Source organism: Gymnodraco acuticeps, unplaced genomic scaffold (genome assembly GCF_902827175.1).
Source record: "Gymnodraco acuticeps unplaced genomic scaffold, fGymAcu1.1, whole genome shotgun sequence".
In the NCBI taxonomy this organism is placed as follows: Eukaryota; Metazoa; Chordata; class Actinopteri; order Perciformes; family Bathydraconidae; genus Gymnodraco; species Gymnodraco acuticeps.
This window is the reverse complement of record NW_022990029.1, coordinates 946,618-970,606: the sequence shown is the minus strand read 5'-3', so window position 1 is coordinate 970,606 and position 23,989 is coordinate 946,618. Positions and strand designations below refer to the sequence as shown.

The 23,989-nt window shown below is 43.8% G+C and overlaps 1 protein-coding gene across 3 annotated transcripts in view; it reads right to left on the bottom strand.

Moving 5' to 3' along the window:
- Positions 1-23,989, bottom strand: part of shtn1 (shootin 1) — an 84,112-nt gene that overhangs the window by 19,319 nt on the left and 40,804 nt on the right. For all 3 annotated transcript variants that reach the window (XM_034215018.1, XM_034215019.1, XM_034215020.1), the window contains exon 4: positions 22,701-22,795. In XM_034215018.1, the coding sequence (XP_034070909.1) occupies positions 22,701-22,795 (95 nt within the window). The remainder of the gene's footprint in view (positions 1-22,700; positions 22,796-23,989) is intronic.

Here is a 23,989-nt window from a genome sequence, read left to right as displayed (position 1 = left end):
GAGGGCGCAACGAGTCGTTTGGCTGATGCAGAGCGTAGTGCACGCGCTGGGGTGTACGGTTTAACCATGTCCTGGATGTAGGAAGGGCCAGATCCATTCGCAGCACGGTAAGCAAGTACCAGTGTCTTGAAGTGGATTCTAGCAGTTACCGGAAGCCAGTGAAGGGAGCGGAGGAGCGGAGTGGTGTGGGAGAATTTAGGAAGGTTGAAGACCAGACGAGCCGCTGCATTCTGGGTGAGCTGCAGAGGTCGGATGGAACATGCAGGTAGACCAGCCAGGAGGGAGTTGCAGTAGTCTAGGCGTGAGATGACGAGAGCCTGGACCAGAACCTGAGTCGCTTTCTGAGTCAGCTGGGGACGTATCTTCCTGATGTTGTAAAGCGTGTATCTGCAGCAACGGGTTGTAGCAGCGATGTTTGCAGTGAAGGACAGGTTGTTATCTAGGGTCACACCCAGATTCCTTGCAGTCTGAGTCGGGGAAACAACTGAGGTGCCGATGTTGATTGTTAGGTCAAGAGTGGGACAATCTTTTCCCGGGAGGAAGAGCAGCTCAGTCTTGTCAAGGTTGAGCTTGAGGTGGTGAGCAGACATCCACTGAGAGATGTCAGCTAGACAAGCAGAGATGCGTGCAACGACCTGGGTCTCTGAGCGGGGAAAGGACAGAATTAATTGGGTGTCATCAGCGTAGCAGTGGTAAGAAAAACCATGCGGGCTAATGACTGATCCGAGCGAGTTTGTGTACACGGAGAAGAGGAGGGGACCAAGAACAGAGCCCTGAGGGACCCCCGTAGTTAATTGAAAAGGGTCGGACTCAGACCCTCTCCAAGTCACCCTGTAGGTACGGTCTTTGAGGTATGAGGTGAGGAGGGAAAGTGCAGAGCCTGAAACTCCAAGTTTTTGGAGAGTGCGAAGGAGGATCTGATGATTCACCGTGTCGAATGCAGCAGACAGGTCCAATAGGATGATGACAGAGGAGAGGGATGCAGTTTTGGCAGTGTGCAGTTCCTCCGTGACAGCAATGAGAGCAGTTTCTGTGGAGTGACCTGCCTTGAAACCAGACTGGTGCGGATCCAGAAGGTTGTTCTGATTGAGATAACAGGAGAGTTGTTTAAAGACAGCGCGTTCAAGTGATTTAGACAGGAACGGGAGGAGAGAGACAGGCCTGTAGTTTATAACATCAGACGGGTTGAGAGTGGGTTTCTTTAGGAGAGGGTTTACTCTTGCCTCCTTGAGACTGTTTGGAAAGTGACCAGAAGTTAGAGAAGTGTTGATGAAATGGGTGAGAAACGGTAGAATATCAGGAGCGATAGTCTGAAGGAGGTTTGAAGGGATAGGGTCCAGAGGACAGGTGGTAGGGCGGGCAGAGGTAATGAGGGTAAGAACCTCACTTGGAGAGAGAGGGGAAAAGGAGGTAAGTGTGTTGGTGGAAGGAGGGTCTGGTGACCCAGCGGTGAGTAAAGGTGAGTCAGAAAAAGAAGAGCGAATATCATCAACCTTTTTTTCAAAGTGGGTAACAAAGTCGCTTGACAGAAGTGAGAAGGGGGGAGGAGCTTTTGGAGGGTCCAAGAGGGTGGAGAAGATGGAAAATAGTTTTTTAGGATTGGAATAGGAAGATTGGATCTTATCTTGAAAGAAAGTGCTTTTTGCCTGAGAGATCGAAGCAGAGAAAGAGGAGAGGAGAGCTTGGTAGGTTAGGAGGTCGTCACGGTGTTTGGATTTCCACCATTTCCGCTCTGCTGCCCTAAGGACGGTTCTATTAGCACGCAGTGCATCATTTAGCCAGGGAGCAGGAGGGGACTGACGAGCCTGCCGAGATGTGAGAGGACAGAGCGAGTCCAGAGTGGATGAGAGAGTAGAGAGGAGAGTTTCTGCAGCAGAGTTTGGAGGCAGGAGATGGAACGAGTCCGAGGAAGGGAGGGCTGAGAGCACCGACGAGGCAAAGGTAGGGGGGGAGAGGGAGCGAAGGTTACGGCGGACAAGTGCAGGATGGGAAGAGATTAGTTTGTTATGTTTGGAAAGGGATAGAGAGAATGAAATGAAGAAGTGATCGGATGTGTGGAGCGGGTTTACAGAGAGGTTAGAAGTAGAGCAGTTCCTTGAGAATATGAGATCAAGGACATTGCCAGCTTTATGAGTCGGTGGGGACGGAGACAGTGAGAAAGCAAAGGCGGTTAACAGAGATGTTAGTTCGTCTATCTTCCCCGTCTGGAGGTTAAAGTCTCCGAGAAGTACAGCGGGAGGGCCAGTTTCAGGGATGAGTGAGAGGAGATTATCTAATTCCTCCAAGAAGTCCCCCAAGGCGCCTGGTGGACGGTAGAGAACAACAATGGTTAACTGTATAGGATGGGTTACTGTGACGGCATGGAATTCAAAGGTGGAAGGAGTGAAGTTAGGTAGCTTGAAGAGGGAAAAGCTCCATTTGGGAGATAGCAGGAGACCAGTGCCACCTCCTCTGCCAGTGGGTCTGGGTGTATGGGAGAAGGAATATGCAGTGGAGAGAGCTGCTGGGGTGGATGTGTTGGATGGAGTAATCCAGGTCTCAGTGAGAGCAAGGAAATCCAGAGACTGCAGGGAGGCGTAGCCAGAGATGAAGTCAGCCTTAGGAACAGCTGACTGGCAGTTCCACAGGCCACCTGAAACTAGATGTTGGATCTCAGTGGAGCACGTGGGATAGACGAGAGCAGGCCGGTTATATCGATTAGGAGATACACGGGGCCAGTGATAATTGCGAGAAGACACATGAACAGGAATGGAGAAAATACACATGATTATAGCATGAGGGGCTAGAAAACTAAAGAAAAGATAAATAAGACACCAGCTCAATCAGAGTAGGATTTGCCTCCTCTTTGCCTCCCTCGTGACTCCCGCAGGACTCCAATGTCTTTGTCAGTCTTACTCCCGCAGGACTCCAATGTCTTTGTCAGTCTTCGGCTGTCTGACGCTGAAGCTGACGCTCCAGGAAAGAGCTACCCAAAAATGGACGCCTGATTGCTCAGTTCACACAGCTGTAGGGCCACGGCCCTCTAATTAGTTAACTATCTACAGCTGATGGGCGACAATAGACTGGCCGTGCCTATATTAATGCAGGCTTGAGTGCTGAGACCTGTAAAGCAGGTTTCGCCTGAGCAGATCTGAGATTTAAAATCTCTCAAACGCGATTTAGCCGTTAAAGCTACAATAACAATTTATACAGAGTCGAATAAATGAAACAGAGAAGTCTAATTAAACAAGAATATAACTTACAGTGGTTGCTGCGTCAATAGGTAATGTCGTTACCGGGTCCAGATGCACACTGAATATGAAATATGAAAGTCTATGAAAGTCTCCCTCAATTGGGCGGTCCATAGGGACTTGGCTTGGCAACTGGAAGGTCACCAGTTCAAGTACCGGCAAGACCAAGTGCTACGAGGTGTCCCTGAGCAAGGCACTGTTCCCTACACTGCTTCCCGGGCGCCGTTCATAACGGCATCCCACTGCTCCTAACACTAGGATGGGTCAAATGCAGAGAAACCATTTCATTACTATGAATATATACAATTTTTACAGGCTCCCACGACCTGTTAGCATCTGGCATCTGTTAGCATCTAGCTCTCCTGCTTACAAACATGTAGCCATCCCTGCTTATACAAGTAGTAGTTTTAGTTTGTCTGCGATCTGCGGAGGCCTACTCCCACCTGTCGAGTACGGCTGTACTGAGGTGTTCTTCCCCCGGAGACGGAGCGAAGAGACGGAGCGGCTCCACCTGTTGCTGCCTGCGATCTGCGATCTACGGAGGCCTGCTCGTCGCGAAGAGACGGAGCAGCTCCACCTGTTGCTGCCTGCGATCTGCGATCTACGGAGGCCTGCTCCCACCTGTAAAGTACGGCTGTATTGGAGAGGTTTTTACCCCGGAGTCGTCGCGGAGAGACGGAGTGGATCCACGCTTCGGGCTTGGCCTGCTTCCACCGGGCGTGTGTTGCTGTGCGGAGGAGGATTTTACCACGGCTGGGGCCTGCTTTCCACCTGTCCTGGTTCTGCTGTTGCAGAGGCCTGCTTTCACCCCGGGGATACCACGGAGGGACCGGAGCACTTCCACGCTGCTACTTTCACCAGTCCTTTGCTGCTGTGCTGATTTGCCCCAGGAACATCGCGGATACTGTGTGCTGGTCTGGGAAAATGGCCCGTATCGGGATTCTGCTGTGCCTGTTAACTATATTGGACAATGAGAAGATCTCTAGTCATTCTGAGAAGTCTACTGGATTCAGGTCTGTTCTGCCACCCGCAGTGGGCATCCCCTGAAAAGGTTCGGATGTGTTGCACAAACAATTACCGGTTGCCTTGTCACAGACAATCTGCTCGACAAAATATGTTTGTCTTTTTAGTTTTCCTGCGATGATGGTTCTTCAGGACTGCTTCTTAAGCTCAAATCACACTCTCACAGACTTTTCCGGTGTTTCTAAAGTAGATGACAATGTATGTGTGTCGATTAAAAGGAAAAGATGCCTGGTTTTTTTGTTGCTATTACTGTCAGGAAATGTACAACCTAACCCTGGTCCGCCCAGTAGTAGTAGTCAGATCGCTACTCCTGCTGATTTTAAAGCTAGGTCTGGGTTGGGTTTCATCCATTTGAATGTGCGCAGTCTGTTAGGTAAACTAGATTTTGTCCGGATTTGGGCGAGCTCGACTGACGCTGACGTCATTGTTTTATCAGAAACATGGCTAAATAAATCTATTTTGGCCTCTGACATTGCCTTAAATCTGGGGTGCCCAACCGTTTTTGAACCGAGAGCTACTTTTAAAGTTGCCAGTCTGCCGAGATCTACCAGTCCAAATAGAGAGGCATAGCCATTACTTACAGCCTACTGCCAGGTAAATACACACTTCTACTTGTATAAAACTGACCTTTGTACGATTAATACTTCATAAAATACTGCAGATCCTTTATTTTACCTCTTTCTAATCTACATAAATACAAGTATTTAACTGAAGTTACACAACAGTGTTGTTGATACAGAGTTGGAGTTTATTTACGTGTCACATAGTGGGTAATGTTTTCAAGAAACATTGAACAGTGCTGCCACATATGACACAGGAAAAAGAGAAAATACTCTGAACCCTTTCTTTGCCATTATATAAAAATAGTGTTGCTACAAAAGTATAAATGAGGCTTACTAATAAGACAACTCAGATCTGAAGCTACACAGGAATCTGCTGCCAAAGTGCAATACAAAAGACAAAATTAATAGAATCAAACCCTTTTTTTTTTGTATTTTAGTAGATTATAAAAATAAATGCCTTTAAAATAGGATGCAAGCAACACTAGTTTCTTAACCTGAATTGATAATAGACTATAATCAATTTAAGTTTGAATTCTTATACCATTTTGTACAATAATTATAATGAATAAGTTCAAACAAACTAAAACTTACAGCTGATTAATAACGGTATCTAACTTGAGTTTTTATTATATCAAAAACTTGTTGAAATGCTACTGTTATTTTGACTGTCCCCCAAAAGCGCGTCGGCAGCATCCAGGAATGCTTCTTTCACAACTTCGCCGTCTTTGAAAGACTTCATGTGTTTCGCAAGAACGTGACTGACACGATAAGATGCTATGGTAGCAGCCTTGCTCTTGTTGTTGGGCCTGGTAGAAATGGACTGCTGTGCATTTAGCTGTCCTCTCAGGCCCCTCCCCTTTTGAGAGCGTAGGGCAGAATTAGGAGGGAATTCCGTCTCGTAGCATTTGTGCACTGTTTTGAAATGCCGCTCCTAAATGACCCTTCTTCGATAAAGCCACGCTCGCATTGTAGATGAGACAGATGGACTTTGAATTGGAATAGATACAAAAATAATCATCCTCCCACTCGGAGTGAAAATTATATATTTTGCCATAATTGCGGTCTTGTGTGTGTGCGGACTGTCACTCCTGTTGACACGGACAACCTCAGCGAAATAGTGCCCACTGCCCACCAGCCACGCCCCAACCCATGGGGTCACGCCGGACAATCACAAAGCTTTGATGCGTCGGTTCAAGTGCATTATTCTGGCACAGGAAGATTATGTTATAGGACATTAACGATAAAACAGAATATTGTTGTTTTAGACACATCTCGCGATCGACTGGTTGGGCACCCCTGCCTTAAATGGTTATAATGTGTATCGTTCCGACCGGCCTAATAAAGGTGGTGGCGTTGCCATTTATGTTAAGAATAAGTTCAGTGTAACCACATTAGTTTCCAAATCTATCAGTAAGCAATTCGAATTTTTCGCCTTAAATATAGAAGTGGCAAAGGGGCAACAGGTCATGGTGGTGGGCTGTTACAGACCCCCCTCAGCTGTCAAGGACTCCTTGTCTTCGCTAGCAAATCTTTTATCGCAGCTAGACTACAAGGAAATAGTGCTACTTGGAGATTTTAACTGGGACTGGTTAACTGCAGTATCAGAGGATTTTAAAATCCTTTGTATCTCTTTAAATGTTACTCAGATTGTTGACAGTCCTACTCGCCTTAACATTAAGTCCCCTAATAAATCCTCCATAATTGATCTCATTCTAACTAATGTTCCCCATAAATATTCATCTGTGGGAGTATTTGCAAATGATCTGAGCGATCACTGTGTTGTAGCCACAATTAGGGACACTGAGGTCCAAAAGGTTAAACCTCGTATTATCATTAAGAGAGACATAAAACATTTTGTGGAGCAGGGTTTTGTTCATTATATGTTTGATTGGGGAAAAATCGATCTGTGTGCTGATGTAGAAACTGCATGGTCTTATTTGTATCTTGGTTTTATGGAGATCATTGATAGACATGCACCCCTGCGTAAATTTAGAGTAAAGGGACGAGACAATCCTTGGTTTTCTGCTGAACTGTCTAGTCTCCTTCATGAGAGAAACAAGGCCTGGGCAAAGGCTAGGCAATCAGGCTCAGAGGTAGAATGGCTGCGTTTTAGGCAGCTAAGAAATAGCTTCACTTCAAAAGTCAAAAGTGCTAAGTCGAAGTACTATTTGTCAGTTACCACAGAAAACCTAAATAATCCTCGGACATTTTGGAAAGCCATAAAATCGATTTCCACCGGTGAAATCCGTAATGAGCTACCTCCTTGCCTTACCACAGCATCTGGCACTATATCGGACAGGGCCACTATGTTAAATTGCTTTAATAAGCATTTTGTGTCCTGTGGCTCTCTGTTTGATTCTGTTTCTAACTCTGCTTCTGTGAACACCCCAATCAGTGACTCTTAACAATGTGGTCTGGAAAACCCTTTCAGTTTTACTCCTTTTACTGTTAATGTTGTTCATGAAGCCTTAACCAAGTTAGATCCTAAGACACCGGCCCGGTGGTCCTCGTCCTTCGGCCCAGCAGCAGCCTGGTCCTCCTTCAGTTACCCAGCAGCAGCAGCCCCGTCCTGCAGCCCAGCAGAAAACGGTTCAAGTGCATTATTCTGGCACAGGAAGATTATTTTATAGGACATTAACGATAAAACAGAATATTGTTGTTCTATTTTTAGACACATCTCGCGATCGACTGGGAATCTCCTCGCGATCGACCGGTCGATCGCGATCGACTGGTTGGGCACCCCTGACCTACGGGAAACAGCGATGGGGTCGGGTGCGCTGCCAGAAGGGTGGCAGTGAAAGCAGAGGGTCTCGACGGACCAGACCCGGGCAACAGAAGCTGGCTTTGGGGACGTGGAATGCCACCTCTCTGGGGGGGAAGGAGCCGGAGCTTGTGCGGGAGGTGGAGCGTTACCAGTTGGATCTGGTTGGGCTCACCTCTACGCACAGCGTCGGCTCTGGAACCTTACTTCTGGATAGGGGTTGGACTCTATTCTTCTCCGGAGTTGCTCAAGGTGTGAGGCGCCGGGCGGGTGTGGGGATACTCACAAATCCCCAGTTGTGTGCTTCGTTGTTGGATTTTACCCCAGTGGACGAGAGGGTCGCCTCCCTACGCCTGCGGGTTATGGGGGGGAAAACTCTGCTTATGCACCAAACAGCAGTTCAGAGTATACGGCCTTCTTGGAGACCCTGGAAAGAGTCCTGTATGGGGCTCCTGAAGGGGACTCTTTAATCTTGCTGGGAGATTTCAACGCACATGTGGGCAATGATGGAGACACTTGGAGGGGCGTGATTGGGAGGAACGGCCCCCCTGATCTGAACCGGAGTGGTGGTTTGTTACTGGACTTCTGTGCTAGTCATGGATTGGCCATAACAAACACCATGTTCGAACATAAGGATGCTCATAAGTGTACGTGGTATCAGAGCACCCTAGGCAGAAGGTCCATGATCGATTTCGTTATCGTATCATCGGACCTGAGGCCGTATGTTTTGGACACTCGGATAAAGAGAGGGGCGGAGTTGTCAACTGATCACCATCTGGTGGTGAGTTGGGTCGAGTGGCGGGGGAAGCCTCTGGATAGACCTGGTAAGCCCAAACGTGTAGTTCGGGTGAACTGGGAACGTCTGGAGGAGGCCCAAGTTCAGGAGGCCTTCAACTCACACCTCCGGCGGAGCTTTTCGGGCATTCCTGTGGAGGTTGGGGACATTGAACCAGAGTGGTCGGTGTTCAAAGCCTCTATTGCCGAAGCCGCGGCGGGGAGCTGTGGTCTCAAGGTCTTAGGTGCCTCAAGGGGCGGTAACCCTCAAACCTCCTGGTGGACACCGGTGGTCAGGGAAGCCGTCCGACTGAAGAAGGAGGCCTTCAGGGATTTGTTATCCCGGGGGACTCCCGAAGCAGTTGCAAGGTACCGACAGGCCCGAAGGGCAGCAGCCTCAGCCGTGGCAGAGGCAAAGCAGCGGGTGTGGGAGAAGTTCGGAGAAGACATGGAGAAGGACTTTCGGGCGGCACCAAAGTTGTTCTGGAAAACTATCCGACACCTCAGGAGGGGGAAGCAGGGAACCGTACTGTACTGTATACAGTAAGGATGGGACGTTGTTGACCTTATTCAGACTCAGCTCGCTGAGTTTAAGCTTCTTTTAAATGTTGATAAAACCAAGGTAATGCTTTTTTCAAAAGCTAAAAAGACACCAGAGCCTGTTTTAGATATTGTTACTGCAAGGACAAGTACTTGAAGTGGTTACCTGTTATAAATACCTAGATATCTGGCTTGATGATTGTCTTACTTTTAAACTTCATGTCAATAACCTGCTGAAAAAGCTGAGGGTTAGACTAGGTTTCTTTTTCAGAAACAAGTCCTGTTTCTCACTTGAGGCCAGGAAAAGGCTCTGTGACCTTTTTACTTTTTTTTTTTTTTAGAAAACTTTATTTTATATTATTTGGGCAATACATGATATACACAAGTTACATTAATAATACACATAAAACACAATGAATAAATATATAAATAACATAAAGAGAGCACGTTTATATTCCAATGAGACTCAGTTCGGTCACAGACTCAAAATGCCCCATGGCTGAGTCTGGGATTTGTCCAGGGTTTTTCTTCTCCTTAGTTCAGTAAGTATTTGTTTCACGATGGTGCCACTGTTTATGATCGTCTGATTTAGTCCCATTTTGCACCTTGTTTTCCAGATTTTCATACATGTGATACAAATTACCAGCTGAAAAAGGTCCCTGTGTTTTTTGTCCATCCCCTCACCCAGAATACAATACATGATTGAGACATATTCTACATTGAAGTCTAACCCGATGCCCCGTAGGAGCGACCACACCTCCTGGGCTCTGTAGCGTCCATGAATAATTGTAACTTATTTTTTGCCTCAGCGGCAGTATAAATATTAATAAGTCGATATTTTTCATTTTTATAAAAGCAATCCACCATAAGCAGCCTTCCTGGGATTATGTCCCTTCTTCTAATAATAGTGATGTCTTTTTCTTTAAAGAAAATGCCAACTCCGTCAGCTCTACTCTCTCCGATGGATATAATACTTTTGCCTTTATGCCACCGTTTACACACATCATCAACATCACTGGTGGTATTCAGTCTAAGTTACTGCGTAAAGAGGAAGTCATAATTAGTGTCTAATAAATATTTAATGTTCCTCTCTCGAAAGTCTTTAGACTGAACACCACGTACATTCCAGGTAGCGACATTTAAGAAGCTCATATTGGTTTATAAAATGAATCACTATGGTGTATCTACATTTGCCCGTTTTTCATTTTGGTTCAAGTTTCTACTTGCAGGTCTCTTTTTTGAGACCTCAGACGGGGCTTCCCCCTGAGTCTCACTCGGGGGTTCTGGAAATTCCGGAGTTGGTGAAAAATACCCCGAGTTGCTTTCAGGGGGCGAGTAGAGGGGTATGCTGACTCGCTGACCAGCTGTAAGGCTGTCAGGGCTGGAGTCAGATCCTGGGCTTTCGCTCACACTCTCATAATATTTATCATCTTCAATCTCATTCTCAGAGCTGTACTCGCTCTCTACATCACTATCAATAGTTAATCTACCCTCACCTGACTGGGATGGAGAATCGTCTTCAGGAGTTGAAGGCTGTTGATCTCCAGGGAGAGGGGGAGCCTTGCTGGCAGGACGACGACCAGGCTGCTGCTGGGCTGCTGGGTGAGAACCAGGACGACGATCAAGCTGCTGCTGGGCTGCTGGGTGTGGACCAGGACCAGGACCAGGCTGCTGCTGGGCTGAAGAACTAGGACCAGGCCGCTGCTGGGCTGAAGGATCAGGACCAGGCTGCTGCTGGGCTGAAGGACGAGGACCAGGCTGCTGCTGGGCTGAAGGACGAGGACGGGGCTGCTGCTGGGTGACTGAAGGACGGGGCTGCTGCTGGGTGACTGAAGGAGGACCAGGCTGCTGCTGGGTGACTGAAGGAGGACCAGGCTGCTGCTGGGTGGCTGGAGGGAGTACAGGACCAGATTTCTGCTGGGCTGCAGGACGGGGCTGATGCTGCTGGGTAACTGAAGGAGGACCAGGCTGCTGCTGGGCCGAAGGACGAGGAGCAGGCTGCTGCTGCTGGGTAACTGAAGGAGGACCAGGCTGCTGCTGGGCCGAAGGACGAGGACCAGGCTGCTGCTGCTGGGTGACTGAAGGAGGACCAGGCTACTGCTGGGCTGCAGGACGGGGCTGCTGCTGCTGGGTGACTGAAGGAGAACCAGGCTGCTGCTGGGTTTTTGCCTTGTTTACATAAGAAGATGGGCAGTTGAAGAAGGTGTGCCCAATCTTTCCACACAGGTTGCAGAGACTGTCTGAATTGCAATCTTTAGCCTTGTGGCCCAGTTCATTGCATCTCCAACATTTCACTGTGGTGCATTTTCTGACCTGATGGTCAGCTGAGTTGCAGATGAAACAGGTGACGGATTGCCCTGGATAAATTATTCTCCCATTATAGGGGCCGAGAGATATCGAATTTGGGAGATTTTGGATCTCACCATCACTGTTTCTGTTCATCTTCATTTTGTATTTTCTCGCTCCATACCATATCCCAAATGTATCTATTGGTTTGTATTTGCTGATTATATCTCCATATCTCTTCAAATAGGTCTCAACATCATGGTCTGGAATACGGCCAGTCCAGAATTTAACAATGATGTTTGAGATATCCATTTGAATGGAAGATTCGAAAGTCCAGTCTTTCCACTTGGGATCTGAAGTTTTAGTTGTGAGAACATCAAGGAAACGTCTCAGAGGAGCTTCTAGCAAAAAGCAGTGCTGTTTGGCAGTGCAATGAAGGAATACACATCATTTGTATTGATCCAGCAGGTATCAAATAATAGTGATTCTCCAACATATTCACGACTTGGGGGTTCTCCTGAGCCTGTGAAGTTCAGGCGAACACAAAACTGTCCAAATTTTGAAGCAAAAGATGGCACGCTTCCAGGAAGAGACATTTTCTTATATATATTTTTTGTATTTTTTTCCACCCTTTTTCACCTCCTTCCTTTCCTCTTCCAATCATTTTCGAGTCTGTTGGAACAGGTCGTTCAGAACGAATCATCAAACGATCAACTATAGTTGGAATAATGTTTACATTTTCTATCAGATTATTCTTCGACATTTAAGAAGAAAATTCCTCCTTTCCCTCTTCCTCTCATTTCCGGGTCTCGCTATGTCGGCTCGTTCAAATGTCCTCCTTTTCCCCTTCCAGACATAATTGCTTAGAAGTGTGACCTTTTTACCTGTGCTGGACTATGGTGATTTGTTGTTTATGAATGCACCTGCCTATTGCCTGAACAAGTTAGATGCCGCCTATCACAGCGCACTGAGATTTGTCACAGATTGTAAAGCACTGACTCATCACTGTACCCTGTATACCAAGGCAGGTCTGCCATCACTTACTGTAAAGAGGCTCAGTCATTGGTACACGTTTATTTATAAAGCTTTGTTGGGTAAACTCCCGTATTATATCTGCTCTCTGATCACACAGAGAGTTGCAAGCAGCTATTGTCTGAGATCGCAGGATGTAGTATTGTTAGATGTGCCAAGAGCAAGGACTGTCTTACAGTAGGTAAGACAGCTTTTATGTGCACAGCTCCATTTGCTTGGAACAATCTTCAGCAAGAATTGAAACTGAGCAATCTCATTCCTCTGCATGTTTTTAAAGCTAGGCTAAATGAAATGCTCGTTGATACTATGGGCACTTGTAAATGTCTAACTATGTAAATGTATCCTGTAAATATAATATATGATGTCCTTTATTGTTTTATGTTTCATGTGGAACCTATATGCTGCAGGTCTCCCTTGAAAAAGAGATCTATGATCTCAATGGGACCAATCTGGTTAAATAAAGGTTTGAAATGAAATGAAATGAAATTACATAGAACCTATACTGTGTAATGACAATAAAAGTGCAAAAAAAAATTCGGAGTCTTAAGGGTTTTAGGTGTTTGCACATTCACTCATGCCTGACTGAGTAGTAATCCAACATACTGTATCTTACAAAAGCCACTTTTCTAATACATGCAGATACACATGGTTGTGTTTCGTCCTGCACATGTGTAGAGTGACAGTGTGCTGCAGTGCAGGTGCACTTTGTTGTCTAGCTGCTGGAAAAGATCTGACATCTCAGCTTTCTCCTCAGGGTTTAAAGTTCAACCATCTTTTTTTTCAATTTGAGCCCTGAGCCAAACTCCATGTCCATCTTTTAACAGAGGAACCTCAGAGCCTAACTGTAGCCTACACTCTGTTTCTTTCAAAAACTGTATAAGGAATAAGCGTTGTTGAAAACAGAAACCCACAATGAAATCACATTTAAAAGTCTAGAACTTTAAATAAAAAGCCTAGTATAAAGTAGCGCTTGTAAAATTCATGTTATTCATTAGTTACTATATATATTTAATATATAGTATTTCATATTGTATAATGACATTTTGAAAAGACAGATGAACGACTGATCATTTGACAGCTTTCTGAATGTGTTGGACATGATACATTTGCAAAGGTAGTACAAACACTCACATGGTAACATTAAACTGTTCAAAGATTAGACTCCTTTGAATGGAAAATAATTGCATAGATATTACGCGGACCATTAGTATAAATAGTTTGAGTGAAGAGGATGAATACTCAGCATACCTCAGCACAGATTCCATTGTGCAGCCACATGAACAACGTATGGCATATCTCGCACATTGTCCCTAATAGATGACATGAGTCCTATGAAAACAGAGCCTGCATCTTACAGCGCTTTCATTTCTCAAATCTGCATAAAACGACAAGTGTGCTTTGTATTTAGCTGGTGGAAAACCGGCAAATAAATAAGGAAGCGGAGCGACAGACAGATGAGATGTTGTTGATTTGCTCTTTTCTTTGGCCCTGCAATCAGGCAAAATGACAGGACGCATGCAAAGCAATGATAAGGTGTGAAAAAAAGGCGCACAAGCAGACCCCAAATAAGGCAGCAAACATCTCTCTTTTCGATGTAATCACAGTTTTTTGATGCTACATGTATTTGCATCTAGCATTTCTGTGTCATCATCACTTCTAACACGTATTCTTAAGTGGTGTTGCCTTGGAAATGATTTGCAGATTGATCATTTTTACATGAAGCATACACACTTAACTTCCTTGATGGCCAATCCATTTCTTAAAGTTCAATCATTGGGTGGCCATAAGGAGAGCATCACTAAGCAAAACCTGAATGAAGCCTGAGGAAGGAGATGGGTGCCAATTATGCAGAAGAAGAGAAGAGAAAGAAAAGTGCCTGGAGAGGAGACAAAAAGAGAGATGGAAAAGGCGCACCATTAAAGAAACATTTATTAATGGCATCCTGGTGGGAGCAGATTGCAGCAATTCCATCTTTTGATGATGCCCTTCAGGCTGCATCTTTTTTTCTGAAATGCAATCAACAATACATAACATGGAATCACATTCTTTTGGTAATAATCTACAATTCGAAAGAGATGTACATAAAAAATTACATACTCAGACAAATCAAGGATGACATAGCATCAGGCTAGAACTTTCAGGAGGTCACTGTTAAAAAGTCACAGCCCCTTCACCGTCTGATTTGACTGGTTGCAAATAGCTAACTCCCTCCAATTGCCTTTTAAATTTAAATGTCGAGGAGTTAAGAAATTGCTTCTTTGAAGATTTGTCTTGGGAACATTTGATATGCGCAATTACCATCATAAGGTAGAAAGAAATTAATACATAGTTTAATTTGGTTAGTCCTCCTCTGGAAACACCCCCTTATGTATCTTGGATTTGATTTAAATGTAAATGAGTAACAAACCGTCAGAGTGCATCTGTGGTTATTTTACAATGTTGCTGAAATACTATTGAATGGTGAGCAGTGAAAGCTGATGTCACTTATCTAACCCTATTCTATTCACAGTACTTGGATTAATGGTGAATAAATGTATTTCTTTTAACAAAAGTGAGTGAATAGTTAATGCATGGATATGTTGCCAGTGAGAGCTCATACACTCGGCTGTATAGGAAGGCAGAGAAGGGTATAGTTATAGCAACAGTTTTTATTTCGAGGCAGATGAGCAAAGAAGCATTGAGCAGAAGACAACAAATACAGCTGGAACAAGAGCAGTAACTTAGACTGCCATGAAGCAAGCATTCAGCCTGCATACTCTTAAGAAGATAAAGATGATCCTGCTGTCAGACCAGTGGGCTGCTTTATTCCTGCCCCCCCCCCAGGTCCAGTGGACAACGCCCCAAACATATAATATCATTTCTGAAGCCAATTTGAGTTGGGTGGGAAAATAAATGTGAAACAAGGTATGTGGGTTTAACGCCCATGTTCTAAGACAATTCATCACATTTGATTATATGTGATAGGTTTCTAAATATTTTATTTGCAAACCATGAATGTTACAAATATTCATATTTGTAAAGAGTACTATGACAAAAATGTGTTGAATATTTGGACGGCTTTGTAAGGCTCCTGTTTTTGTTTGAACACAAGGTGTGTGTTTATGATTAGTATTTGAATATTTACTTTGAAAGAAATGCTCCAAATGCAGCATGTACAAGAATAGTCCGATTGATCTACATCTGCTACAACCCTGACCCACTCCCCTTCCCTTTATTGATTCCTAAAGTCTCACTGTGTAACATATGCCAAATGTACAGACATAAATATGGAGTGTGGACAGGTACTTGAAGATATCTCAGTTCACCTCCTGGGCATTGTCGTGGTGGAAGGCTGAAAGGCACCACCCCCGCTGTTCAGGGACTTGAACCGGCTATCCTAGAGCTCACAGTCCAAGCCCCTACTGACTGAGCCGCTGACGGACTTAGCATAGATTAACAAAAGGTTAACCATCAGGTATGAAACCCTGATACTGTGTGGTGATCTGAGGGGTACAAATCTTTCTTTCCATCCCATTAAGGCGAGGATGACAAATACTAGAAAAAAAGAGGAAGGCTGGTGGCGAGAAACGGTTAGAAAAAAGCCAGAAAAGTTGACCTTCACCGTAATTGTCCCTCAACCTCCCGTCGCCCCAAATCTGGTCCAACCAGGTGGACTGTGGGGGCTTTTGTCCAGAAATTGAATGAGAAATGATTACAGTGATAGGCTCAGGATCAGTGGGCTGCAAAATCACTATGTGCCAGGCTCCCCCACTCTCAATCACAACTCACATTTTGGCAAGGACTCCGAAGAAGTCTGCTCTGAATCAAAAGAATACAATGCAATTTGAGACACTAAAATATGGTGACAGAAGCAGAAATGGAGAACTACAGAGTAATTTTGATTGCTACATACAAATTGAATATGCCAAAGTGAAGGTGTCTGAAAACACTGACATTGTGTATAGGATATTGTTAATATCTCCATATTAGGTTGAATACTGAAAACTAAAGTTAATCAAATATAGTCAATTATATTCTTGGATAACTCAAAATGGAAATGCTTCATATTTTATGATTTTCTATATTTACAGTATAAACAAAGTGGTTGGTTAAGTTGAGTGTAAGGCCTATCATGATTTATGGGTGTCACTGATAAGAGAGGAGAGACAGTTTATTTCCTCTTCCCTCACAGGCAGTACACAGGGAGGGGGGCTCCTGACTTAGTGAAAATAACTGAGGCCCCAAAAAGGTGTTTGTGCCATAGCCGAGAATAATATTTTTGCAAGTCCTGCAGAGTAGGGGTCATGTCCTCTTTACACACATATGGGAAGGTGTGTCTTATGCCATAGCCATAGAATATGTCTGGTCATGTCCAGTCCTGTACATCAGAGGCCATGCCCAGTTTCCACAAATATGGGTATGGAGGAGGTGTCTTTAGGTTTTTCTATCCTGTTTTTGAGCATAAAGACTCCGGCGGAGAGGGAGCAAACTAGAGAGAGAGGGGGGGTTCCCCTAGTATACTCTCTCCAGGTAAAGCTCTCTCCCTGGAGAGCTGGGTTTTTGCTCTCGGTGAGGTTCTCTCAAACTTGGTAAATATCTCTCGAATTTCTTTGTTGAATGCTGAGTGAATTTCTTTGTGAAATGAGTGGAATGAATCTGTTTGTTGAAAGTTCGAACCCCGTCGATCTGTGAGGAAATTCCTTTGGATTTTGTCGGAAGACTTTAATGTCTAAACTATGAATTAAGGTTTTAGATTAGAAAATGATCACAGCATGATATGTTTTGTATAATTATAATGTTCTAACGAGAGAAGGTAAAAACCCTGTTTAAGTTTGGACCTATTTTTCTTCATATAAACTGATTTCACCTTTTGGACTGGGACAACTTAAAATACATCTGCGCTCTCCTCTCCTGCTTAAAAAGGTAAGATTGCACCCTGCCACACTCACACTTAGGTAGGGCCACACCTCATCACTGATATCAAAATCCTTCGGGATCGCTTAAACAGATTTAGAGGGTCGTCTGAATTGAAACATCAGTTAATTGAACCTGGTTCTTCAGGAGTTAATATAGGTGAGATCTTGCTGACGTTGGTGGATCTGAGCCAAGCAGTAAACTTACATAGACTCAATAACTTCTGTTAGGTCAATTAGTAGGTCTGAGTAATTTGCTAATAATCAGGACCTCACCGACTCCTACATGGCGCCCAAATGTGGGACTCTGTGAGAAGTCATACTTTTAAAGAGTTAAACTACAATAACCAAAACGGCCTAGTGACAACGGTCGATGAGTCTCAATCAGCGAAATACAGACTGAAAGTCTTATTAAAATACCTATCCAAATCCTAGAATATATATTTAAACCTAAAAGTGTAGTAATTAAAGTTGATACTATTGCACCGGACTGAGGGTTATATTATATCGGATATTGCTGTCTGTTAAAGAAGCTAAAGTAGGTTCTTCTTCCCCTAGCCAACTGGGGAGCCCCTGTGGTCCCTTTAACACAGGTTTGGTGGCTAGTAGTGAAGTCAGCCGTAGGAGCACTGCTCAGTACCTGTCCAATTACTTTGAAACTTATAGGTAGGACTTGACAAAAAGCTGCGGTTAGAACTTTTGCGTTAAAACATAACGTGGTGAAGAGTTAATAGGATATTTAATAAAGATAAACATAGGTCTAAAGGGTACCTAGGCTGTTGGAAAAGCTCGAAGCTCGATACATAACCCTCTTAGTTGAGGTATCCGCATGCACTAGCTGAATCCAGGAGAGTAACCTAGAACCAAGTGACGCTATAGTCAGACTGATTCATCCGGCGTGAGTAATAGCCTAGGAACTTCCATGTGTATAAAAGAGTGAACTTAAACCCTTAAAAAATGGCAGATGATGTTAGAACACAGTTTAATGACTCAGAGCCAGCAACAGATGTGGAGGGATACACAGAAGCTAGATCCGGACCTTCTGCCCCCCCTGGTCAGCTTAGCCCAGACCCACGGGCGTACCGCGACCTAAATACGTTCCTGTTAGACTACCGTTTAGACAGATGCCATTTATGAATATCCCATCTAATACTCCTAGAAGAAAACACATTGTTAGACATGATATTCAGGGAAAAGGAATGTTTGAAATAATAATGGCAGATATTGAAAATCTTAAACTGGATCAACCAATCATGTTAGTGAACCCTGCTAATAGGGAGCTAAAACATGCAGGAGGAATAGCAGTAGCTCTGGCAAAGAGAATAGTCCTATCATGCAAGCACAGAGTGATAATATGATAAGGACTATTAAACTGTCAGAAGGCAATGTGGTGATCAGATGACCCACAAATACCTGTCGTTTTGCATGTACCATTTAAACCTATGTGGGAACTAACAGCAGATATCAAACCCCAACACTATCTTGAAAACCAATATGAGGAAGTTTTTTGCAAAGCTAAACTACTTTACCAAAATCAACTAAACTATTTGCTCTCGACCCCTTTTTGGAAATGGGATTTTCCGTTACACAACAGAAGACTCAATTCAGGCCTTAAAGAACGCTTTACAAACAAGTCAGGGAGAGTTAAATGTGGTGCTATGTTGCTCATAAGGGAACTTACACTTTTGGAAAATATCTCCCCCTTTCTCTGCTCCTGAGGTGCTGCAGACAGACGCAACACACAGGGCCAGAGACAGGCATGACCTCTGGAGAGGAAGAAAATCTAAATCTGAACAGACCACAGAGCGACCCATTAAAAGGTTTTATGGCCTCAACACAGAGAGGAAGATCTGGAGATTGTAAGGAACTCTTCCAAACTAGGCTACCCCCACCCCATCATAAGGGGAAGAGTTTTGCTCACACCAATAAACAAATCAACTCTTAACTAAGTCAGATTTCAAATAGACATAGCTTCAGTTGTTAAGAAAAGAGGGAAATTCAAAAAGTTATCCTTTTTTTACAAAGGGAAACAATGAAACCCTTACAAAAAACCGCTGCTCCCAAAATTAACTCTGTTTACAGACGGGAGTCTGCGAAAAGGTGACCAAGCAGCTACTTGGGCTTTTATAATGAAAACTAATTCAGGAGAATTACTTTGCAAAGAAAAATGTGTGATTCCGGGTACAGCACAGTTGAGGGTCTTCTTTTTGCTAAAAAACGTGAAATAATAACACACATCCGTATTGTTACTGATAGTGATTATTGTTACAAAGCAGGTAAAGAAGAGCTTAAGTATTGGGATCAAAGGCAGTTTACCAATGTGAAAGGTGAAGCGCTGACACATGCCCATCAATGGAGTCTTATTGCAGAGTTAAGAGTAGGCATGTACATGGAGTGGAATCATGTTCATAGCCACACAAGTAAGATAGATTTTGACTATCAAGGTAACTGAAGTTGAGGCACTTGCTCAAAGCAGGGGACGAGTTAACCACCTGACCATATTTCCTAGTATATGGAAAAGGGGTGGGAGCATTCATGTGCCTCCTGAAGAAGCTCCTCAGGTTGTGCTTGAATTACACAGTAGTTTGGGCCATGTGGGCCTAGTTCGGATGAGAAAATATTGTCTCAACAATAACATCCACATACCAAAACTGCGATTGCACTACAACACACACAGATCAACAAGTCATTAATGTGTATGAGGTAGATGGGTTCAAGAAAGTTCATCCTGAACATTATCATAAAATAACAGTTTTAGTGCTGACATAGCAGGTCCCTTTCCGACCCGCACTTCCAGTGGGAACAAGTATTTCCTTGTGATCTGTGATAATGGAGGGAGTCAGAAACATGTTTATCCTCTGACCAGAGCAACAGGGAACACAGTGTTTGCTAAAATGGCAGAACATATAAGTATAATTCTTAAACTGAAAGAATAAGAATGGATAATGCAACTCACTTTAAATTGAGAAAGTTTTGTCTTACAGGATAATGGGATCACACCTATCTGGTCGTTACCATTTACGTCTCAGGCGTTAGAGCAGCCAAAGAGTGGAGTATAAAAAACTGTAAAACAAATTGGGACATTCCAATCAATTTGACAAGGCTGAATATATTCCTATATATGGAAAAGCTACCTAGGGCAAAGGTCAGGTCATATCTAACTATCACACCTTTTCCGTTTAAGTTCAGAAATCGTGTATAGGTGACTAGAAAGGGGCGAAGTCCAGAAAGAGGTGAGCTTAAAACTAAATTAGAAGAAGCCAACTCCTGGACCCAGCAAACCTGTGCAGCATGGATCAGCGGCTGAGTCACCTGTACCTCTGCCAGCGGAGGATGAAGTTTCTTCTAGCTCTGTGGGACAGGCAACATCTCTACCCGCTAAGCCACTCAGATTGCAGTGGATTTCCCAAAAAGGACGACGACTACCTGACAACTGCATGGTCGACCGAGCTATCTGGCCTTTCATTTGGAGGTGTCATCCAGGGAGGAACCTCAACCCCTCCATGGTCAGGGTCAAGGATTTACAACAGATAGCAACATGGATTGAGGAGTCTACACTGGAACAACAGATGGGCCCCCCGCTCCTGCAAGTACCAGGCAGAGTGGGAGTACGCACACAAATCTACCATCATCATGATGGCCCATGGGCTCTTTTTACTCTGGTACCTGACCTATGTGATAACGAGAACATTCCAGTGAGGTACTATGTTTTCGGTGAACGCCAGTTTGGACTCAGCGGAGAAAATCCTTATTACACATACTGAAGAACTTTTCATGTTATTGATGCTTGATGGTTTTTACATATGTATGTATTTTTATAATTTTATCTGTTGCTGTTTTTGATAACTTTGCGTTTTAAAAAGAGGGTGTTGAGATCTCCATATTAGGTTGAATACTGAAAACTAAAGTTAATCAAATATAGTCAATTATATTCTTGTATAACCCAAAATGAAAATGCTTCATATTTTATGATTTTCTATATTTACAGTATAAACAAAGTGGTTGGTTAAGTTGAGTGTAAGGCCTATCATGGTTTATGGGTGTCACTGATAAGAGAGGAGAGACAGTTTCTTCCCTCTTCCCTCACAGGCAGTACACAGGGAGGGGGACTCCTGACTTAGTGAAAAAGAACTGAGGCCCCAAAAAGGTGTTTGTGCCATAGCCGAGAATAATATTTTGCAAGTCCTGCAGAGTAGGGGTCATGTCCTTTTTACACACACATGGGAAGGTGTGTCTTATGCCATAGCCATAGAATATGTCTGGTCATGTCCAGTCCTGTACATCAGAGGCCATGCCCAGTTTCCACAAATATGGGTATGGAGGAGGTGTCTTTAGGTTTTTCTATCCTGTTTTTGAGCATAAAGACTCCGGCGGAGAGGGAGCAAACTAGAGAGAGAGGGGGGGGGATGTTCCCCTAGTATACTCTCTCCCGGTAAAGCTCTCTCCCTGGAGAGCTGGGTTTTTGCCTCAGTAAGGTTCTCTCAAACTTGGTAAATATCTCTCAAATTTCTTTGTTGAATGCTGAGTGAATTTCTTTGTGAAATGAGTGGAATGAATTGATATTTATTGAAAGTTAGTACCCTGCCACCTGTGAGGAAAGGTCCTCCGAATTCATGCGGGACGAGTTGAAGAATACAAATGTGGAAATGAGCAAATTAACTGATTTGTTGAATGAAACTTTGAATGTGCTTTTTATTATCACCGGTCATTTATGAGGAAATGCCTCTAAATTATATCAGGAGATTTAAATATCACAACTGAATTGGGCAGTTGAAATGACAATTTAGTGTAATAAATGTAAAACTGTGAATTAGGGTTGCATATTAGAACATGACCACAGCATGATAGGTTTAGTATGATTATAATGTTGTAACGAAAGAAGGTAAAAACCCTGTATAAGTGTGGACCATTTTTCTTCAAATAAACTGATCCCACCTTTTGGATTGGGACAACTTAAAAGAAATCTGCGCTCTCCTCTCCTGCTTCAAAGGTAAGACTGCACCCTGCCACACTCACTCTTAGGTAGGGCCACACCTCATCACTGATATCAAAATCCTTTGGGATCGCTTAAACAGATTTAAGAGAGTTGTCTGAATTGAAACATCAGTTAATTGAACCTGGTTCTTCAGGAGTTAATAGAGGTGAGATCTTGCTGACGTTGGTGGATCTGAGCCAAGCAGTAAACTTACATAGACTCAATAACTTCTGTTAGGTCAATTAGTAGGTCTGAGTAATTTGCCGGAATAAATTATCAGCCCTCCCGACTCCTACAATATACATATTTTATACATATTTGTATATATAATTGTATATCTGTATTATTGTATTTTTATATTCGGGATTGTTGGAAATGTTATTTCGATCTCTCTGTCTGTACACACAAACTGAAAGATTGACATTAAAGTTGACTTTGATGTCTCTAACTGATTTGATGCTTTAACATAACCGCTTTAATTAAACAGATCCTCCAATTCCCCTTAATTTTAATTCCCTTGTTTTAATTTAACAAGAGTTTGTGAAACCAGGTTAGGCATTATAGAAGCAGCACAGACAGCTGTCTCTGTCTTTGAGCAGTAATTTGTCTAAATACAAATCTTACCTTAGAGGACAGGGCTTCAGCACTTTCTCTACATGTCCTCTCGATCTCCAGGTGCTCCTGAATGGCACCGACCTCTTCAATGACCATCTGAGAAACTATGAAAAAAAGAGAATTAACGACTAAGAAAAGATGTCAGCTATAAAACTTGTTCTTCAGATTTTTCATATCTTTTACACTTTTTGAGATATTTAACTTAGTTTGGAGCTTGCTTGGTAAATCAATCAATCAATCAATCAATCAATCAATCAATCAATCAATGTTTATTTATATAGCCCAATATCACAAATGTTACATTTGTCTCAGTGGACTTCACAGTTTGTACAGAATATCAGTATGACAATACGACACCCTCTGTCCTTAGACCCTCACATCGTACAAGGAAAAACTTCCAGAGAAGACCCACAGTTTAAAGGGGAACATGGGAGAAACCTCAGGGAGAGCAACAGAGGAGGGATCCCTCTCCCAGGACGGACAGACGTGCAATAGATGCCGTGTGTAAATCGAAGAGATAATACATTTGACAGCATATAGACCGAAATGCATGTGTCTATAATAAGAATATGAATTCACGAGGATGTCAACAATGCTGTGGGAGCCATCAGGGAAGTAGTATGATGAGAGTCAGGACCAGTCCTGCACGGGTCTGATTTTCAAGACCCGCTCCCGCCCCGCACCCGCGACGTGCAATAACGAACCCGCCCCGCTACCCGCACATATTGCCAATTAGTTCCGCAACCCGACCCGACCTGCCGGCACAAGATCCGCAACCCGACCCGAACCTGCCTATATATGAGCAGTGAAAACATGCAATTATTAACACACGCAGTTCCATATTTGTCTCACACCAAAAGCCTCCCAGACGTTGGATTTTGCTCTTGAGGAAGTGTTATTGAAAGTGCTGTATTCTCCGCTAGAGAGCTTCACCTCAGCCATTTCGAATGTGGCGCGCACAGCAGCAGATTGATGCGCTGCAGAGTTTATGATTATGCGCGGTCCCGCGGGGGAGAGGTCTGAGGATTTAAACACTAAACTAAATTATTATAATTTTAATATATATTATGCAACAAAAAGGCCACATTATTGACCCGGAAGTACATAAAAAGCAGACTCAGACGCTCGTCAGGGTCCTGAGACGTGTTGAAATTTCACCGATATCTACTACGGTTCTTCAACAAAACGTTCACATGTAAGAGGTTTATCTCTCATTCAGATAAATGGAAAGTCTCTCCTCTCACTGATTACTGCACATCACCATGGAAACCTTTGATCTCTGGGCTCAAGCACAGGTG